Genomic DNA, 16,150 nt, shown 5'->3' on the forward strand with positions numbered 1-16,150 from the left:
TTATGGTGAAGTTTTAGATTTTGCACAATAAAAGAAAGCAAAACATTTGTTTTGAAGTAGTGGATCAATTGTGTTGAGCTAACAAGTAAGCATGCCACGGCGGAAAAGTTTTATTCTTCTTTTTCTTGATGCCTTGGCTATGTATTGGAAAACGAAGTATTTGCAGTAAATTGTTTGTTGAAAACTGTAGAGTCGTATTCTTGAATGGTAGTGTTGTCCAAAAAGCAGGTTAATCGCGCCATTTTTGAAAAAAGACATTTCAAGCAATAAGGACTAAATTGCACGAAGTGAAATAGACTATAAGGGACATTCTTTTAAATCTTTTGAAGGAAAAAGGGTAAAATCCAGGGAAACAACGGGACTGTTGGACTACAATCAAATCTTTTGGTGAATGACTCCTATCATTTCCTACTTCTCTACCTTTAATCTTATTTAGTTTTTAACCTTTGGCTTCAACATTTCATTTTTGAAACCATTACTCTTCTCTCATCATCTCTTGGTGCCTTGAGTGGTTTCACAATAAATAATAAATAAACAAAATGGCGAAAGTGCAAAAAAGTGAAAGATAAACAAAATAATGCAAAATGTTTAGGAACAGTGGAAAAAAATTGCATTTACATGTTTTGGACAGTCCTGCTGATCAACCAACCTGATGCACATCCACACGTCAGATTTAGCTGCGAGTGGTTTTGAGTGAAAATCATACCTTGAAAACATGTGCTCATCAAAGAAAGCTGCGTATTCAATAGAGACCTGTAAAGTACCGGATCGAATTTCAGCTGTGTGAGCTAGTCAGGCTGCGCCACAATCGCGGCAAAAATTACCATGATTTTAGTACATCCAGTGCCTCCAAATCTTCATTGACAAAATTGTTCGCCATCTTAGTACGCCGTTTGACAATTATTTTCAGCCATTTAAGTCCAACATTCATTTGCTAAAGATGCAAGTGCCAAAAGTATTCCGAAAATGCGAAAAAATATTTGGTCCCAAAATTTTGTTATCAGTAAGAATTGTGGTGACACTTCCTTCATGATAGAACCAGAGGGCGCCCTAGTATGAAATCCCAAAGCTTTACACTTCTCTATAGCAGGGTCTCTCTTCACATGCATCTCTTAGCATGTAGTTTATTCAAGTTCGGATTTCGAAAAGTCCATATGGTCAACATCTAAAACGCGTTCATTATTTCATCATCCTCTCTTGTGTGAAGAGGGTGACAGGAACTCGCTCTTCTCTTTAAACTGTCTTGACCATAAGGACTTTCTTCAAGCCTCACACATAGAAAGCCTTCGCTATATGAAAGAAATAGCTATTGCACTGCTCCTTATTTCAGTTTGTTCTTTTCTAATGCATATTAGCTCAATATGCTAGTGAACATGAAAATGGAAAAAAATGCTAGGTCAATAAATATTTCAAAAATAATTCAAGCGAAGCCACGTTCAGCTTGATAGCGCTCCTTGGAGAAAACTGTCCCCTTCAGATGGCTTGCTGTAATATTTGATTGGCATAGTTTATCCTCACCTTAAGTCATCTCAGGGATATAAAAATAATATAGTTCAGAGCTTCAGTATTGATGATGATATTCTAATACTTGGGTTTATTGTTTTTCCGAAGATTCTGGCAAGTTTGCAAGAATTCCTGATATGCTTTGAACAGACGCAGCTTTGATGGCCTTAAGAGCCTCGTGATGTCCTATGGAATACCGAGCGAATAAGCTCTTCATTACATTAAGAGGAAAATCTTTGCACACCAGATACAACTTATTGACCGAGGATTCGGTGCAAATGTGTTCAGATGCGAAACTAAGGGGCGTTTTGGGCATTTTCGTGAAATGAACCAGATACGTCGCGAAGGCAAACCCCGTCATAAAGGCATCAAAACCAGCTCGATGTCGATCACTCGCTCTAGAAGTCGACGATTGGCTCTCATCACTCGAACCGTTTGAACGGGCTTCCTCCGGATTGGCGGTTTTCCAGTCTCTTTTCCACTTTTTACTCTCTTTGTGCGAGAGTATGTCATCGATGTTGTGAGAAACGGTGCATTTTTGACCATTGACGCAATGTCCGTGATTGGCGAAATTCTCGCAAACACCATTTTCACTCAAATTCTGGTTGTCCCCGGCGGTTTCAATGCCACACCAACGGTATTGAATCCATTGGAAGTATTTGGAGATCGTCTCATCGTCACCGAGTTGCAACTGAACATGAGGTCGGTTCTGGGAGGCTTTGATTTGGTTCGTGATTTGCCTGCAAAGAATACTTATTAGATACAGAGGCCCAACCTCGGACAAAAAGGCAATGGAAATGGGCACAAAAGGGGGTGAAAAGGTGATGGGAAGATGACAAGAAAGGTCTTGGATAAGTCACTCCAAAAGATACTGAACTCGTAAAACTTTTGACGAATCAAAATCCCTAGTAAATTTTACCTACCATCACGTGCAAAAATAGAAGGAATTGTGGTGGCTTTGATGGTGGTGATGAATCGAGGATTTCAAGCTTTGAAAAAGCGTGCCCAACAAATTGTGACTCCGGTTTTCACGGCTATAATTTATATTTTCCCCACCTAAATGGAACCAAACTCTTAAGCCAAAAGCTTTTTTCTTTCTGTCTTCTCCGGCGGCTAGAAAGTTACTTTTTACCCGCTAGTTACGAGAACATAGATTTATCAAAAGCAAAATTTGCCTTTTACAAGTGTTGTTGGACATTTCCTTACAATTTACTATCAGTGACAAAAGTACAGAAAAAAAACAGATTTAGATTTGAAAAAAATCGACTTGGGTCGGTCACAATTAACCTAATGACGTTAAAAACATACTTGGTCAAGGTGTTTTGGAAAATTGACTTTCTCGAAACCTGATTGCCTCAGAACTTGACTTGTAAATGACTTCTGTTGAGTAAATAGTCATTCACTTATCCCATTTCACCATTTCACCCGGCTTACTTTACTTCTCTGCATTTGTAATTTGCAACAATGACCTTTGCAAAGGGGGCGACCGAATACTTCAATTAGGAATGTTGTGATCAGACATTAAGTTTGTCAAATGACGAAAAAAAAAATTATTTTCTTATCAAAACACATTATCAAAACAGTTATGAATTAGTCGATTAGGTCGCCCCAAAACAGCAAAAAAATGAAAAACCATGGTTTTTGGCCAGTCACTCAAAATTCTTATATCTACAGAAATCGCTCGTTGATATTTCAATGCACTTACTCTTTTCGAAAGACATATTCCAAGTACGATGATTTGTGGCGGGTGATGTAGTCGGCTATATATTTCGTATCATAAAGACCTTGTGGGAACATGGCAGTGAGATCTGCCACAAACGTCTCCAACTTGGACGGTAATTGAGCATAGAGGCTTTGGTAGAGAAACACCAGGTCAATCAGACCATTGTGCACAACCAATGGCTTCTGGCATTTGACTAGAAACTGGAATAAGCGGCGCAACGATGGTTGTGGTGGCTCGGGGTTATCCTAAAATGAAATTAGAAACGAGTTAATCCTCAATTAAGAGGACAAATCCTTAGGCCAACTTTTGTTCTTAAATGTGAATGCTCTATAAATAAGGCTTGGTATTGTAGTTTCATATTACAAAAATGAAAAAAATCAAAACCCCAATGCTACGTATGTTCATTGACCTTTTCAAACTCTGGCTTGTTTGAGAATTTTGCAATATAGTTGAAAACTACGTCACGGAACCTCGTCGACAGCAGGTATGAGATTGATTTGTTTGAGTCGTACATTCGTCAATCTGTTTCCAAAAGTTGAGCGTAACTTGCCGAAAATGCTCCCACTTCAGTTCAAGCGTCAAAAAGTAGCGTTCAGGCACTACAATACAGTCAAACCCACCAATCACTCAACAAAAGAGAGGTCTTTCCGGAACAAATTTTCGTCTCAATTTATGCAGACGGATCAACGAATGTGCTCCTAGATAAAATTAATCATTGGAACTTAAGCTCACGCACGAGGCTTCATGCAGGATTTTTCAATCTATTGCAAAATTATCGACCCAGCCATTTTTTGATCATTTTAACAAGTCAATGCCAAGGCTGGATTAAGCTGTTGAAGTGTAATATACTCAGGTGGCGAAATTATTGGCCCAATTTTATTCCATTTAAAAAGGGTAAGCTGTTTGTCTGGATATCACTTAGACTTTCATTTTGAATGGACACTCTTGCTTCAAAAAGATATAGAGAATATAATGAACAATAAAGTCCTCTTTCATCTCTTTCCAAGCAAGAACCCTTTGGTTTTTAATCTCTTGATACCCAAGGATCTTTTACGTAATAGAGCATTAGACACGCCTTGAAAAGATCTGACCAATTCTACGTTCAACGGAGCCATCTAAAGTCATTGAAGAGTCAAGTAACTCAACTTTTTAATTTCCATCTTCTTTCCAATGATTTATCAGGTTTTATGATCATCATTACACTGATGCATGTACGTTTTAGGTTTTAAATCGCCCCAAAATGGGCGTTTTCTGTTACCTCAAGTTTGCCTCGACAATAGGGCAAGCCGGATGAATACTGCTTCTGGAAATCGAATCCGTGCTCAACCAGAAACTTTAAAGCTCCGGGTTCGACGATGTAATCCTCGGAGCAAAGCGCCATCAAATTAAATGTGTCCACTTGATATCGATAGTCATCCCGATGATGGAAGGTACTCAAGCCCAAAGCCACAATGGATCGAGTTTGGGCTACCGCATTCATGTTCACAAAGCGATCCTCCACCGAAGGCTGATTCAGTTTCTTCCGATCCCCTAAGCCACTTAACTCCTGTCAAACCAGGCAATGAGTTAGTATAAATATGAGATTAGTATTTCAGGGAATGTAACTGAACGCGATTCAATTCAATGATCCATTCCAATAACAAAATGATTCTGAGCTCACTAAGAAAACAAATTCCGAGATAAATACCAAGAGAGGACAATTGTTTTCGGCTCATTTTGATTGAATTTGATAAAAATTGGTTTATAGCCGTCCGGCAACTATGATGCAATGCCCCTCGTCCGCCAAATTATATCACAAGCCACGAAGGGAAATTCACTTCTTGGGCGTCTATCCCAATGCTTGCCAAATCAATCAATGACAGCATTCTTCTATTCGTTGACTAAAATCATCGCGACGGCTTTGAGTATTCCTGATCATACCTAATACATTACATTTCGACCATAGCCATTGGTTGTTGTATGTAGTCAAAATATGTGGTTACAATTTAGGTGACGCTTATTTAGGACCACACTGCTTGTGTCTGTAGACCTGGTCTCTACTCATTTAATAACTAGTCCTATAGCCCCCTTACGCTGCACGAAATATGTTTTACGTTCTGCACTTCAGAGGGCGCTTCATCATTCAGCCTCTACCAAAAATCGGCCGATTGGGCCAATTCCTTTCTTTTTGATTTATGATGCGTTTCTGTTGTTTTTGGCTATTTCTATAAAAATCTTGTTTATGATTAGTGCCCCGGGTTACATAATGTCCGGAAAAGAAATTGCGTTCAAGGTAAGGCAAGAGTAGTTCATTTAGCGATCTACCGTGCCTCTTCCCGTTTTCTTTGGGCCGCATGACGTTGCGAATAAGGGCCCTTATTAAGAGACCCTCTAGTCAGTAGTCCACTTGTTTGAACATTAGCATTCAGAATTGCGTCCCACTTACACAGTCAAGGGCCACAAAATGCGATTTTTGAATGCATTCCATGAGTTTGGGCCAAACAAGGGTCAAATTCTCGGTGGTCACCTCAATCACGGGTACTTTGTCGAACTGGGCACTGCACGGCTCCATGATGTGAGGGGTGGAGAGCTTCATGGACTTGTTTCGCTAGTCGCTCGTAACTATTCATTCCACTCACTTCAAAACTAGGGACAATATCCTTATGGCCGTTACACATCTTCCGTTTTTGGGTCAGCTGATATTTTGGTCCTTCGAGAAGAGAATAAAACCTAACCTAACCTAACCTAAAGCCTTGACCTGACTGACCTAACCTAACCTTTCGGTTGCAAGGGCCTGGGGGCGCCTAGGCCGCGGCGCAAGCCTGCGGCAGCTCGGTTGCAAGGGCCTCGAAAACAGCGGCAGATTAGAGCTTAATTCTGCAATGAAAAAAAAAGATTCCGCTCATCGAGATTCGAACTCACGACAGACAAAAATCAGAGAGGGGTCACGCTCTTCATACGTTCATGGCCATCAGGGTTTGTTGTAATTTCGGTTGGCAACGTTTATACTTAAAGCAGCTACATGTCGAGAGAGTGGCAGCTGACCCAAAAATGGAAGACATGTAACGACCATACAATATCCTGGCTTCAAAGCCATGTGTTATCATAATAAAAAGCCATGAGAAATACAGAAAACAATCTCCATCATTTGGTTGTTATTGCAGCTAGTAGAAGTGTATGAGTACAAAGTATGACAAATGGGGCAATTCAATTCTTGTCATACGTCTAAGATTATCATATTGATCTTTTCAAGTGAGATTCATTTTTTGACATGGCTTACTTTTTTCTCGCCAGGGCGATGTCTTTATTTAGCGCTAGAGGGCGCTAAGCAGTACAGGAGCCATATCTATGAATGGAGCTCCGAGAAGGCATAATAATGAGTGAACCATCATATCACAATAGGCAACGCTAACTAAGGGAATCGGAAGGAACTTCAAGAAAAAAATAGCGCGACAACCCTGATTTCGAGCATTTTGCGGGGGGGAATCAAGACAAACATTACAACCAAGTTGCATGGGGGATTGGGGAATGGAGTGATCTTGTTATTTAATTTAGCTTGCTTGCCGGGGCTTGTTGAAGGAAAATCTATTCTGATATTAAACAAAGATATTAGTCACAGAGCTGCACCCAAAATGACATATTTTTGACTGTTATAGCAATTGAAAACTCAATTAGACTTCAGAATGGGTTCAAGTGCGAGTTGGCTTCAATGTTTGTCTACTTCAAAATGCATTGAGATCCTCTCAAGATTATACGAGCTAGCACTATCATGTCTGTTGATTTAACAACTCTTACTTGAAATACAGATATGTTATTGGTGGGGAAGTAATCTTTATATATTTTAAAGGTAAAGTTTTCCTAGGGTGCCAATGTTTCAACTCAATATTATCACATTCATATTTCAGGCCATGGTAGAGCTAAAAATGCAAAATACATGTCCCAGCCGCCTTAGGCTGCCCAAACGGCCCATGAAACTCATTTTGCCGGTGACAGTAAAACCAAATAATGGACTCAAAATCCTTCAAAAAAACATTCCTTAAATATTCTGATTTTCCAACGGCTAATATGTTATTGTTTCTTGGTCATTGGCCCAGATAGCACCTCAAATCACCGCTACCGGTCACTGGCGCTGCGTACACCCCAAAAGCTCGGGCCTCAAGAACAAGCCAGCCATGGAACGCGCACTCCATGAACAAGCATAGAAAGCAAGCGTCAAGCCAAAACCAGAGAGAGGGAACGCATACAGGCACACCGAGAGTAGGAGAGCGCTGAGTCCGCCCAAGCCATGCCAATCAGCAACACTGCCAGTCAGCCCAAAACAGCGGCCAAACGTGCCTGCCGTCAATCAGAACCAGTGCCTCCATATCTTGCGTTTTGGGAGAAAGTGGCGCTTGACGCTATTCTACTCACCAATGAATTAGACTAATCCCTAGCACTGGCGTTATTAGTGTCCGATGAAGGATGTCAAAACCAATCAGAACCGACTTATTTACTCATTTTAAACTACTGGGCGGATCATCTGGTATGAGATGGGCAGTTTGATATCTATCTGACGCTTTTCGGTTTTGATTGAGCATTTTTTGGGTCAATCCGTTTGGCCACACTGGTGCCCAGCGAGTCGATCTAGCCAGTTAACCGCCTGAAAATCCGCATCCTCCCCACGGCATCTACCGCCACCACCGCCGTATCCCGTAGGACCACCCGCCAATCACGCTATCCGCCTGATGTGGCCCACCTACCGCACCCGTGCCACTGCATCATGAGTGCCCCCGCCTCACCCGTCCCACCCACCCCGGCCTCCATCCCGGCCCCGGATGATTCGCTCAGCTCGGCTTTGAAATCCACGGCTGATAGGCCACCCGCCTGTCTCGCATCCGGATCCGGACTGGATGGAAAAGCTATACCCTCAGTGACCGACCCAAATGACAAAGTGGCCACGGTCATCGTGGATGGGAAGCCGGTGTCAGTGGCTCCGGCGGATATGGCCATGAAACCGGATGAGCTGGCGGGTCAGGATGAGAGTCAAGACGTTGGAAAACCAGATGTGGTCCAGGAGGAGGCGGCCCAGCCGGAGCAAGAGTTGCAGGCTGACCGAGACCAGAAGGAAGCCCAGGGAGAACCCGGTACTAAGCCCACATCCGAAGAAGAAGAAGAAAAGGAAGAGGAAGAGGATGAGGATGAAGAAGGGGAAGAAGGGGAAGAAGCCCCCCGTGAAAGCAATTTGGCGGCCAATACGGCCGTCAAGACTGACCTCGAGCCGGATATGAAGGGCGAGTCCATTGAGGATGATCCCAATCTGGCCGTGGTCATTTCGTTCTTGACCAAATTCGGCGCTCAGTGCGGTTTGGAGGGCTTCAACTTGGAAGAGTTGGAGACGCATTTGGAATCACGAGAAGAGGTGTTGCCCAAATGGATGCAGCTCCATATCAAACTCTTGCGCAAGATCAATAAGTCGGTCACGCCCGCCAAATGGGAGCGCTCTTTAGTCAAGTTTGTGTATTTAGTGTCCACCGATGATGGGTGGGACCTGGAAAAGTTCGGCTATCGACTTGTGCCTTCCACCATGAAATTACGCATTCTCAAGAGCTTGCTCGAATCCCAATTCGACTTCAATGTCAAGTTCAAAAGTGAGGTGAATAAACAAGACGCCCAAAATCTCCGATGTCATCCCCTGGGCTGGGACAAATTGGGCAACGCCTACTGGTACAACATGGACGACGAGGCCAATCTGCGAGTGTACAAAGAGGATCCCGACGAGGAGACGTGGGAATTAGCCGCCCGATCCAAGGATGAGTTCCTCGAATTGATCGGTCAATTGAAGACCGGAGCCACTTATCTCAAGCGCGAGCTAACCACAATCAAGAGTGAAGAACCCGCGCTAGAAGACGATGACGATGATCCTCAAGAATTGGCCAATATCATTCGCGACACGGGTCCTGTGCCCGAGAGCTGCCAAACCAGCTACGGCAACTCTGACGATGACGATGATTCCCGTCCCCTTCAAATTGATGAAGGCCCCGCCAAGGAATCCGATCCGGAAGAATCCAAAGGCGAATCGGACAGTGCCAAGTCCGTTCAGACGCCGAAAACCTTGGTAACGCCCAGTTCCGTCTCGATTTCGCCTCCTAGTGTCGATCCTGCTCCAAGTTCTGATGCCATCCCGCCTTTAAGTGTTGCCCTTGCCCCAAGTATTGCACCAGTTCCACCCCCAAGTGATGCTCCTGCTCCCACTCCTGTTCCATCTACCGTTCCTGCGCCTACTCCTGCTCCCGTCTCCGCTCCCGCCCCGAGTCCGCCTAAGAAATCTCATTATAGCATTGAAAGCCTCATATCCAAGGACGATCGACACATGAAACGGCCTTTAGAGGTGGAAAATGGCTCACCCAACGCCGAGAAACGGCCGAAATTGGCCCCTTCCGAAACGATATCCGAGCCTACCATGCTAGTGGTGGGTCAAGGTAATGGGGTGGATAATAAGGATGCTCCAGAACCGAGACCAGCCGATGACACACATAGCGAAGAGGACGAGGTGATTGAAGAACCTGTGATGGTGTTCAGCGGTTTGGGCAGTGGAGTTGACAATCTAGCCCGAAATCCTGACAACGACAACGATAGCAACAGCAACGGCGTAGATCATGAGGAGAAAAAACTCGGGGAGAGTGAGCTCAAATCCGTGAAACGAGGCCATCCTGAATCGACGAAAGAAGAGACGATGAGCAAGGAAGATCAAATCAAATCCGATCCAGAGGACATGGAAGAAGACCAGCCCAAACCAAAGAGAGGCAAGGAGGACGAAGAGTTAAAATCGAACGGCAAAGACGAGAGTGCATGTGATACAAAAGAGGACAAGAAAATGCCCAAGAAGAAGAAGCACCCCTCCAAGAAAGGCCAGGATCCCGAGGATGAAGACGAGCCCATTTTGAGGTCATCTCGACGAACGAGTAGCCGCATCGCCACCTTGAGGATACGCGAAGCTGAGCGACGTCAAAAGGAGGAGGAAAATGCTTTGGACGACTTCCGAGAGAAGATGCGAAGGAAAGCCGAGCGGGAACAGAACCGTTTGGACAAGTACAGGGCCATGGGACGCGAGTTTGAACGGGAGATGGCCAAGACTCGAAAACGGGGAAAAGCCGAGACGTCGGATGAGGATTACGAAGATGAAGGCGAAGGTAATAAGACGGCGACGAAGCGGAAAAGAAGGAAGAAAAAGAAGAAGAAACGAGGCGAAGAGAATCTCAGAGAGTTCGCCAAGTTCTCCTCGGGCAGTAGCGACGATGAAGGGCTTGAAGGAGAGGAGGATGAAGATCTCGAAGGCGAACATGAAGAGGATGACCACGATGAGGTCCTGTTCCACTCCGATCACGAATTCTCGTGTGAATCCGATGTACCTGATGGCGAAGCTCAACCCATTCAACACGCCAGAACCGCCACCAAAGGCAAGAAACGGAAGAAGAAGAAGACACGCAAAACCGAATCCGTGGAGACTGTCGTGGCGGCTGAGTCCGAATCCGAAGAGGACGATTCGGATGACAACTGGGCTTGCAAGAAATGCAACAAACGCGACCATCCCGAATGGATCCTATTGTGCGACAAATGCGACGATGGTTGGCACGCCTCTTGCCTTCGACCCAGTCTCATGGTGATCCCAGAAGGCTCCTGGTTCTGCCCCAATTGCCAGCACGCTGTGCTCCTCACCAAATTGGAGGAGAATCTCGTCAGTTTCGAAGTCCTCCTCAAGAAAAAAGACGCGGAAACCAAACGCAAAGAGCGGTTGGCCTTCGTCTCCATGTCACTCTCAAATATCCTGCCCCCCAAGGCAACCAGCAGTGGGGCAAAGAAACCGGCCAACAAAACCAAGTCAGAGAACCCGCGTCGCCACGTCCCTCGAAAACGCCATCGAAGTGACGATTCGTTCTCGGGTTCGAGTTCGGGCAGCTCCTCGGATGGTAATAGTACGTCTTCCGAAGAAGAAGAGCCTGTGAAAGATGGACGACGAAGAGCCACGAGGAACGTGTCTTACTCCCTCAAGGCCTATGACGATATGATTCGTTCGGCCATTGCCGACGAGGTCGTTTACCTTCCGGTTGCTGGGCAAGGCAAAGCTATCGAGGCTGCTGCACCCGATGACGATGAGGAAGATGGCGAAGGTGGAGAAGACGAGGAGGAAGAGGAAAATGTTGAACAAGCGAAATCTTCCACGGGTCAATCTGGTCTTGGACGTGGAAAGGACATGGCAAATATTCTTGGAGCGGATGATGACGAGGAAGAAGGAGCCTCTGCGAAGGAAAAAGATGACGACGACGACGACGACAAAGATGAAATTGTACCGTCTGATGTTCCCCAACCCATCAAGATGGAAATCCAAAAAGATATTCCTTCCGGCAAAGGCAAGAAGAAGGCGAAGAAAAGCAAGAAATTCGGTGCACTCTCCTCGTCCGACGACGGGGATGGGGACAGTGGGTCAGATTTTGTGGCCAGCGAGATCTCCTTAGAGGAAGATGAGGAAGACGAGGAAGAATTCCTGGACGACGCAGTGTCCAGTGACGACGGAGGGTTGGGAACGTCATCCCGAAAGAAGTCTTCCCGAGCAGCTACCCGCAAGTCCAATCGCAATCGCAAGGTCATGTACGACGAGGACTTTGTGTTTGACGGATCCGATTCCGAGGATGATCCGTCCAAGAAGAAAAAGAAACGCAGGAAGAACGACGACTCTTGGGACTCTGAGATCTCTTTGGAAGATGACGAAGAGGAGTACGGGAGTAAGAAGAAAAAGAAGAGCTCCAGCAAGAAGAAATCTCGACTAAAGTATGATTCTCTCAGTTCCGAAGAAGATGACGAAGACTTCGAAGCTAGCATCAGCAAGAAGAAACAAAGGATCCTGAGTGACACCTCGGCACAACGCAAGACTCGAGGCAAGAAAATTCAATTCGAGTGGGAGGAATCCGATGACGATAGTGACGTGCCACTTCGCAGATCCAAAGCCCCTTCCTCATCAGCGTCGAAAAAAAAGAAAGGTGGCAAGAAAAGAGTGGATGATACGGACACGGAAATGGAAGACTACCAATCAGAGCCTGAGCTCGATGATGACGAGGAGGAGGACTCGGACTAAAATAACTTTACGTATATACAACCAAACACATATATACCAATCAATGCCCCCCCCACATCATTTGTGCTTGTTGAACCCAGTTCTTATTTGAAATCCCTTTTTTTTAATAGTATTACCTAAATCAATAAAACATCATTAATATCACTCAAGTCCACCGATCAGTCCTTTGTATTCCAGCAGGGTCGATATGGCCACGAAAAAGTCGTCCGATGCTCGTTGTGACTCGCATTTCTTCACACCAAGCGAGGTAACTCAATGTCGACAAGCTCTATTAGCGTGGTATGATGACAATCAACGGACACTCCCTTGGAGAACCATCGCCAAGAGCGAGAGAGACCTCAATATTCGAGGATATGCCGTATGGGTGTCAGAAATCATGCTCCAGCAAACCCAAGTGGCCACGGTGATCGATTACTACAAGAGATGGATGGCCAAATGGCCTGATCTATCGGCTTTGAGTCAGGCGTCTTTGGACGAGGTCAACGAAATGTGGTCAGGCTTAGGTTATTACTCTCGTGGTCGCCGTCTCCGAGAAGGAGCCTTGAAAGTGGTCGAGAATCTTGGGGGTCAGATCCCGAGCACCTCCCAAGAGCTCATGAAGCAATTACCTGGGGTGGGACGGTATACGGCTGCAGCTATTGGTAGCATTGCCTTCGGAGAGCCCATTGGGTTAGTGGATGGCAACGTGGTGAGAGTGCTGTCGCGGATGCGTAAGATTGGCGCCGAATCCACAGCTCAGGTAGGATGATGGAAAAGAGAAATGGCTCTACAGTTATACGGTATGGCAGTATGTTGGATTTTGAATTTGTGACGGATAATCAAATTCATAACAATGCGTTTCCAAGAAAATGGCCTTAGAGCCTGAAATAGAACGAATATGAGTTACCACATTTTTTTTTTTTTTACAGAGCACAATCGAATCACACTGGACGAATGCCAACAATCTGGTGGATGAATCTCGTCCAGGTGACTTCAATCAGGCCGTGATGGAATTGGGGGCGACCGTGTGCACTCCCAAGAATCCGAATTGCAACCAATGCCCAGTTGCTGATCTTTGCTTGGCATTTGCGGATGTTCAACGGTCCAAGGACGAAAACACCAGTAAACTGGCCAATCGCGTCAAGAAAGAGATCAAGGACATCGAGGATATTTCCGTCAAGTCCGGTAGGAAATCAAGTGGCTAACTAATCATAATATGTAAACTTGACGTCTCTAGATTGCCCCTGTTCTAGATTGTTCACTTTGCTTGCCCAAAGGGGCATTGATTGGTGAAGTTGGTGTGCAAAATTACCCAAGAAAGGGCCCAAAAAACAAGGTTCGGAGCGAAACTTCTCTGGTTTGCATCGTCACCAGGACTATTCAACCTGGCGACGAGATTCAATACCTCATGTTCCAGCGGCCCAAAACGGGATTACTGGCCAATCTTCTCGAATTCCCAAGCTTTCCACACCAAGATTCTAATGACAAATTGACCAAGAAGTATGTTACGGAGTCGCTGAAGATGCATTTGCCAGACACCAAAGTCGAGGAAGTGAAAGATCTAGACTCGGTTGGACATCAATTCTCACATATCAAACAAACCTACCGTGTCTGGTCGTGTTCAATCAAAACTGGTACAGATTCAACGGTTCAATTGGATGAGGGCAAATATCAGCGGTATCAATGGTTAAACCAAGAGGAGTTGTTGTCATCGCCAATATCGACAGCCATGAAGAAAGTATTCCAATCCCTGAACAAGTCCTCGAAACGAACTCGGGATTCGCCCGTGAAAGGCCAGAGAAGGATAGAAAGTTTCTTTGGGAAGAGGTCAAAACATGTATAATGGGACGAACTTGACAATTTTGTACATGGAACCAACAACTCTGGCTAAACAGATTCGAGCTCCTTGAGCACGATTTCACGCTCTTTCAACGCTTTCCAAGCTTGTTCGCGTTCTTTTTTATTCGGAGATTTCTTCTTAGAACGGGCCACGGAGATCTTCTGGTACGCTTCCATCACTTCTTCGTCGGCCTTTTGGAGCTTGTTCCGCAATTCTTGCCGGATCATCTCTTCTTTGGCACACTTGAGGAGTCTCTTCAGTTGGTTCAAATTGTGCGAAGACACGGCCTTTAACTCGGTTTGGCATCGTTTGAGTTCTTCCAGAATCTCATCGTTGTCGCCCTCGAAAGCTGACACGGAATTGTTCTCATTTGGATCCAGGATACCTTGATCCTCCAGTTCTTTCCGAACTCGAGCTTCTAACGAGTCGGCATTCGAGACATTAAGGGATTTTATCAGATTGGCCTTGCCCAAGTGGTCCTGGTTCTCTAATCCGGCCTTCTTAGCCGCCTCCATGGAGTCATCAGTGGAGGTCATGACGCTTTCCTCCATCAAGCCGGCCACAAGTCGTTGAGTGAGCTCTCCATACGGCGCTTCTTCCGATCCGGGTTCATTTTTCGGCACTAGAAGGTCGTCGGCATTGGATAGCAGGCTCTCTCCGTTGGTTTCATTTAGAGAAGAACTCTTGACCCGCTCGTTTTCCATGTCTTCCTTGGCCCACAATTGCGTGTAATGCTGACCCAAGGGGGGGATCTTGTGATATTCAGACATGTCTTGGTGAGTCTTGATGAGGTCTTCCAACAACTACAATAGAGAAGTAACGGGTTAGCCCACAAACACTAGGAACTCGAACGTAGATGGAGCGGCCAAGGATGGAAATTGGCACCAACAAGACGAACCAACACACAAGCAAGCAGGATTCGAAACTAATTTTGCGAAGGAAAATTCATGATCACTCACTCACCTTGATATCCTCCGGTGTAATGGGGGCGCAATAAGGCTCGACAAAGGACCAGAATCGATTGGGCGTCTCATTCTTGGGCAGGGCCGGTTTGGTTGTGTCATTCAACGGACGGATCTGTTCATTTTGCAACGGGTCGAAAGTGGGCACGGATTGCTCGTTCTTGATTTTGGGCAATGTTAGCACCGTGTTAGACTTGTCGCCCACGGGCTTTCCTGCGGCCTTGAACCGCTTGGAACCGTCTCGTCCCACCAATGATCCTAAGGTCGCACCACGTTTCCCAGGAGAAGCCGGACCCCCACCCTAAAAAAATACGAATTATCTATCGCCTTGGAAGATGCACAACACTCTAACACTCTCAATCAAGTTCGGTCTTGGGCTAAAAAGATTTTTTAGGCTGAATTCCCTAAAATTCCCGCCCGTTCAAGACGAAAAAAAAATTATCCCCATAGAACTTATGTTGAAATGACATCTGATCCACTGACAAAAATTCATCACTTTTTCCAGCTCCGTGCATCTTTTCACGCTAAATGAATACTCCAACTGTGTTAGGCTTTCAATATATTCAATGACCTTTTCAGATGTCACCAAAGCGCATCTTACGGCTTAAGGGAATCCCGAGACCCGATGTACTCGCTTTTACTAACTTAACACACTCATCGGTCTCAAAATACATACATATATCATCCCCACATTTACTCAAGCTAAACCTTTTCCCGCTTCTTCCCACTTGTCTTCTCTGTACTCGCTCTTCCCCTATATACATTGTTATTTCGTCTAATAAAGTAAATCAACTTCTATCCTCCGACTCGATCAGTCGGCGGGTCCTTGAACTCCGCCACAAAGTCTTCATTTTTAACATTTCGAGGCTGACGGCCCTCTTTTCAATCAGTCTTGACAGCATATACCGACCCTGACGGACAGGCCATTCATATCGTGATGCCAAAACTGGCACTCATTTCAATATATATATAATACATTCTAAACTTTTTTCCCAATTATACAAAGTTAACCAGAAGTAGAAAGTAAGCAAGCTATGGGCTATCTATCCATCCCT

The 16,150-nt window shown here is 45.1% G+C and overlaps 4 protein-coding genes across 5 annotated transcripts in view; 2 read left to right on the top strand and 2 right to left on the bottom strand.

Moving 5' to 3' along the window:
- Positions 1–1,567: 1,567 nt before the first annotated feature.
- LOC131887089 (target of EGR1 protein 1-like) lies at positions 1,568–6,134 on the bottom strand. Of its 2 annotated transcripts, XM_059235588.1 has the most exons (5): positions 5,973–6,134; positions 5,652–5,940; positions 4,485–4,772; positions 3,209–3,471; positions 1,568–2,243 (listed from the first exon to the last, which is right to left on the bottom strand). In XM_059235588.1, exons 2-5 carry the CDS (start codon positions 5,799–5,801, stop codon positions 1,595–1,597), a joined length of 1,350 nt encoding a protein of 449 aa, XP_059091571.1. In that variant the 5' UTR covers positions 5,802–5,940; positions 5,973–6,134; the 3' UTR covers positions 1,568–1,594. The 2 variants fall into 2 exon arrangements, with proteins under 2 accessions (XP_059091571.1, XP_059091572.1); XM_059235589.1 differs by lacking the exons at positions 5,652–5,940; positions 5,973–6,134 and adding an exon at positions 5,147–5,275.
- A 1,686-nt stretch (positions 6,135–7,820) lies between these two features.
- LOC131887081 (remodeling and spacing factor 1-like) lies at positions 7,821–12,491 on the top strand. Its single transcript, XM_059235580.1, has one exon. It carries the CDS (start codon positions 7,965–7,967, stop codon positions 12,312–12,314), a length of 4,350 nt encoding a protein of 1,449 aa, XP_059091563.1. The 5' UTR covers positions 7,821–7,964; the 3' UTR covers positions 12,315–12,491.
- A 2-nt stretch (positions 12,492–12,493) lies between these two features.
- Positions 12,494–14,219, top strand: LOC131887088 (adenine DNA glycosylase-like). Its single transcript, XM_059235587.1, has 3 exons — positions 12,494–13,053; positions 13,223–13,478; positions 13,547–14,219. The coding sequence occupies exons 1-3, from the start codon at positions 12,502–12,504 to the stop codon at positions 14,134–14,136; spliced, it is 1,398 nt and encodes a 465-aa protein (XP_059091570.1). The 5' UTR covers positions 12,494–12,501; the 3' UTR covers positions 14,137–14,219.
- Positions 14,106–16,150, bottom strand: part of LOC131887086 (transcriptional adapter 3-like) — a 2,896-nt gene continuing 851 nt past the window's right edge. The window contains exons 2-3 of the mRNA XM_059235584.1: positions 15,097–15,396; positions 14,106–14,936 (exon numbers count right to left, since the gene is read on the bottom strand). Coding sequence (XP_059091567.1) covers positions 14,181–14,936; positions 15,097–15,396 — 1,056 coding nt within the window. The 3' untranslated portion in view covers positions 14,106–14,180. The remainder of the gene's footprint in view (positions 14,937–15,096; positions 15,397–16,150) is intronic.

The sequence above is a fragment of the Tigriopus californicus genome, chromosome 9 (assembly GCF_007210705.1).
Source record: "Tigriopus californicus strain San Diego chromosome 9, Tcal_SD_v2.1, whole genome shotgun sequence".
Classification (NCBI taxonomy): domain Eukaryota; kingdom Metazoa; phylum Arthropoda; class Copepoda; order Harpacticoida; family Harpacticidae; genus Tigriopus; species Tigriopus californicus.

Coding starts and splice junctions, on each gene's coding strand:
- LOC131887089 (XM_059235588.1), bottom strand. CDS start 5,801: ATGAAGCTCTCCACCCCTCACATCATGGAGCCGTGCAGTGCCCAGTTC. Junction 4,773..5,651: donor ATTTTGTGGCCCTTGACTGT/GTAAGTGGGACG, acceptor CTGGTTTGACAG/GAGTTAAGTGGCTTAGGGGA. Junction 3,472..4,484: donor ATTGTCGAGGCAAACTTGAG/GTAACAGAAAAC, acceptor ATTTCATTTTAG/GATAACCCCGAGCCACCACA.
- LOC131887081 (XM_059235580.1), top strand. CDS start 7,965: ATGAGTGCCCCCGCCTCACCCGTCCCACCCACCCCGGCCTCCATCCCG.
- LOC131887088 (XM_059235587.1), top strand. CDS start 12,502: ATGGCCACGAAAAAGTCGTCCGATGCTCGTTGTGACTCGCATTTCTTC. Junction 13,054..13,222: donor GCGCCGAATCCACAGCTCAG/GTAGGATGATGG, acceptor TTTTTTTTACAG/AGCACAATCGAATCACACTG. Junction 13,479..13,546: donor GGATATTTCCGTCAAGTCCG/GTAGGAAATCAA, acceptor CCCCTGTTCTAG/ATTGTTCACTTTGCTTGCCC.